Source organism: Oreochromis aureus, linkage group 3 (assembly GCF_013358895.1).
Source record: "Oreochromis aureus strain Israel breed Guangdong linkage group 3, ZZ_aureus, whole genome shotgun sequence".
NCBI classification, from domain to species: Eukaryota; Metazoa; Chordata; class Actinopteri; order Cichliformes; family Cichlidae; genus Oreochromis; species Oreochromis aureus.
The window spans coordinates 70,235,995-70,240,197 of record NC_052944.1 but is presented as its reverse complement, the minus strand read 5'-3'; the positions used below and the strand labels follow the sequence as shown (position 1 = coordinate 70,240,197).

The 4,203-nt window shown below is 43.9% G+C and overlaps 1 protein-coding gene across 1 annotated transcript; it reads right to left on the bottom strand.

The window, feature by feature from the left end:
* Positions 1-334: 334 nt before the first annotated feature.
* Positions 335-3,927, bottom strand: LOC116335598 (dynein heavy chain 5, axonemal-like). Its single transcript, XM_039601940.1, has 5 exons — positions 2,932-3,927; positions 2,790-2,864; positions 2,579-2,668; positions 616-687; positions 335-490 (listed from the first exon to the last, which is right to left on the bottom strand). Exons 1-5 carry the CDS (start codon positions 3,130-3,132, stop codon positions 335-337), a joined length of 594 nt encoding a protein of 197 aa, XP_039457874.1. The 5' UTR covers positions 3,133-3,927.
* Positions 3,928-4,203: the final 276 nt, after the last annotated feature.

Genomic DNA, 4,203 nt, shown 5'->3' with positions numbered 1-4,203 from the left:
AAATATTAGTCTTTCTGGGTCTCAGAGTGATGCTGAAAAACTAGTTCATGCATTTATTACTTCCAGGCTGGACGACTGTAATTCATTATTATCAGGAAGTCCTAAAAACTCCCTGAAAAGCCTTCAGCTGATCCAAAATGCTGCAGCAAGAGTACTGACAGGGACTAGAAACAGCAGATTTCTCCTACACTGGCTTCTCTTCACAGGATTGACCCCTCATGGCTGCCCCTCCCTGCCCCTTTCTTTGCTTTCCGTCTCTTCCTGTTTAAAGAGCGTTCTTCCTTCCCACCATCAACAAAGTCTTCATATATGGCGTCATGTGATCACTGGAAGCTTAAAAGATCTCCCTTTTTATGCTCAGTGAAAGCCTGAATGGATGGAGGTGTTTTACCTGCTGCGACCTGAGAGCAGGTAACATGATGTGAGTCAGCAGAGTTTCCAGACTGTTCAGGACACCGCCGCTGCAGTCCAACACGCCAAAGTTCACTTCCTGGAAACATCAGGTTGCACGAGAAGATCAGAATGATTGGCTGCATCCATGTCACAGTCAACCAATGAGGTCTGTGCAGTTTGTTAAATTTGCAGGTGAGGAGGTGACCCAGACCAGTTACTGACCTGCTGCACGTTAGCGGTGGTTATGGCCTTCTCAGTGGTTCTCAGGAAGAACAGACATTTCCCCAGTAAAGGCTGAAAATACAGAACGTGATGGAGTTCAGATTCCTTTAACGTGACGCAGACAGAGCACTTCCTCTGCACTCTGTCACCAAAGTTCACCATGGAAAGGAAAACCTTTCATGGACTTTAAAGACGGGGCGGTTGGAGAGCTCTGCTGGCTGGTCATTACCAGTGATGGGAGTAACGGCGCTACTTTTTCAGTAACGAGTAATCTAATTACTATTCCTATCGTTACAACGCCATTACAGTTACTAACAAGAAAATGCGGGTCGGTCGTGTTACTATGTTTCAACAAACAGACGGTTGAAACTGTGTTCAGCTTACAGCATCTTATATCAGCTGCAGGAAGTAGCTGTAAGTCACAGGTGTCGAACTCCAGGCCTCGAGGGCCGGTGTCCTGCAGGTTTTAGATGTGTCCTTGATCCAACACAGCTGATTCAAATGGCTAAATGACCTCCTCAGCATGTCTTGAAGTTCTCCAGAGGCCTGGTAACGAACTAATCATTTGATTAAGGTGTGTTGACCCAGGGTGAGATCTAAACCCTGCAGGACACCGGCCCTCGAGGCCTGGAGTTCAACAACCCTGCTGTAAATAATCTGATTACTTAAAATGAAAACATAACCGTAAATTCAGACACGTGAGGTTGTGCTGAAAACAATGATACCAAACAAGGCAAATAAATAGTTTTTAAAGGTGAAATGTAGAGGAAACATCAAAAGGAGTTCACAATGGCCAATTATACCCTGGAGCCCAGAGGGTATTTTTAAAGTAACACAATAGTTACTTTTCAAGTAATTAATTACATTTAGAATCTTGTAACTCAGTTACTAAGTTACTTTTTTGAAGAAGTAATTAGTAACTATAATTAATGACTATTTGAAAGTAACTTGCCCAACACTGGATATGACAGAGTTTCCCAGCTGATGCAAAGTGGAAAACTTCTCCTGTTTGAAGTGGATCTATTCAGCTTTTATTTCCTGATCATTTTGAGCATCAACAAAGTTTCTAAAAACAAGACAAACAGTTTGTCATCATTCATAAACTCTGATGTCACAGGCATGTTTTTATTCCTGTCCCATGTTTGAAAGTTCCTGCATATCAGAGCTGCCAACACGGCACCGACTCAGGCTGGAACTGACTTTAAATACTTCATCATTCATGTTCCTGTTAAAATCACATCCAGGGGAAATGTTATTACCATGTAGCCTTTAGCTCATGTTCGGATTGCTGCTCCTCCATTTTTGTAGTCCTTTTTTTCTGTGAATAAGTGTTTGTGGAGCTTTGAGCTCCTCAGACTTCGGCCTCTCTGCTGTGGACTTCCTCATGCACTGTTCAGCCTGCAGCTGTCAGTCATCCAGTGTTTGCTCAAAGACCTTTAATCACCTCGTTAACCAAACAAAGCAGCACAGTTTGATCCATGGAAACACAAACACGCTCAGGCTCATCATCTCTGAACAGGACAATGATGAATCGTAGGCTCGGTATTGTTTGGAGCTTAAAGAGAAATCAGAGACATCAGAACACAAAAACCCCGAGAGGTGGATGAATGTGACGTCACACACCTGAGCTCTGAGTCCTCAAGTCTGATCCAGGCTCGTGCTTTAAGACATGTTTCTGTTTAACACTCAGCTCAGGTGTATTTGGTACATTTGCTTGGAAGAAGCCGTCTCTGGATAAATCCTGCTCTCCACCTCAGCTGTCAGGTTTATCCAGAGAACGGCCGTCCTGACTTCCAGCAGCCCCACACTCCTCGTTTCTAATAAACTGGCATTACTGAAATGAACTATTTGCCTCGGTGTTCAATAATCTGCTCATTGCCAATTTACCAGCAGAACCTTCCACTCATATCAACATTTTTCTGTGATTCTCACATTAACTAAACATAAAAAAGCTGAAGCCAACCTCAGAGTTCCCCGTAGTGAGGAAGAGTTTCCTCTGAGCCACAGCTGAGTTTGATGCGTCCACAAAGGAAGACTGACGGGAGGACAGATTCTGGGAGAAAGTCAGATATTAAAATATATGAATACAAAGTACGGTGCAACAAACAGGACAGCAGATTATGAAGAGCGGTTAGAACTTCATGTGTCAGTCATTTAAATGTGATCAAAGTTACCTGTTTGACATCCTGATAGAAGAAAATCAGCTTCTTGGATCCGTTTGCAGCAAAGAATTCATGGATCAGACTGAACTGGAAGAATCAGACATTAATGACTCAAAGGTTAAAGACTGAGGAAGGATCACGTGTCTGAACTTACTCTGTCATCAGAGACGATGGCGTCTTCCACCGCTGCCTCATCCAGGCTGCCGGTGTCTGCCAGCCTGCTCATCAGGTATTTATGTTGGGCACCCAGAGCTGCCCACCGTTCCTCCTTCACGGCTCTCGCCTGTTTGGCTACTTCTCTCCTCGCCTCATTGGACAGCAGCATCGTCCTTTTACCAGACACCTGGAGAAACATCAGCTCAGTCTACAGACGCAGAGACCAGTGAGAGCTTGCCCCAAACATCTGCAGATTTCTGAGGACCACGTTTGACCCTGACAGGAGGCATCGATTCTGAGTGTGACTGCCTAAACTGAGCTACTGTCCCCCTTCACTGAGATGCCACGTTCTCCTGTGATGTGTCGTGGGGGGAAGTGTTCCTCACGGTTGGACTCGTGAGAAGTTTAGTCAGTTTATTCAAACTTTAAAAAGACGCATTTTCAGTCTCTCAATTTCAGCAGAAACAAATGTGAACACAGCACTTTTTTTATTGAGTATCTAAAGGATGAAACACTCAGTGATTAGTAACATTGTTGCTGACTGATGCTTTTGTAGAGCTGTCTATGGATCCTCACGTTCCTGGAAGCCTTCCCTGGATTGCTTGTATATTATTAATTTGTTTGTGTTCAGTAGAATCAGGTGTTCTGAATGCAGGTCGTAGCTGTGTGAGGCCTGTACAGTCAGCGCTGTGTGAGCGGTGTGTAACGTTAGCTTAGATTTATTTCTGTTGTTATCATCTTTCAGGTTAATGTTGTTTTCATTATGCATCACAGGAAGTGTGGGTGTGGGTGGCTGTTAGCCTCACAGCTCATGGAGAGTTGCTGCTGCTCTGCCTCCTTTTTGATGTTTCTGCTCTTTGTGGCTTTTACAGTTACTTTGTGTCGTGTCTGAAACAAAGTGTGTCCATTTTACTAACTGTAGTCGGCTCTCTGTCTCAAATCACCTCCTCCCATCATTTTTTACCACCTCAGTCACACTGGACTGAAACAAGAGTGAAACTAGGAAGTATCAGAGTTTGTCCAGTGACTGCACTGATTTTCTTCACATTCACAAACTGATTCTAAGTAGTTGCATCAGCCAACTGGTCGCCCGGACACTGAGCATCCAACACGCTCCCTGAAGGGAAACGATTACATTCTCCAAACAATCACAATCTGACTCTGAATGATTGTAATTATTCTCTGATTTGTGAATAACTGGAATATATCAATGCTCACACGTTGCCAACATGATGAAGTCAGTCTGAGTCGCATCTCTTTGCAATGGGTA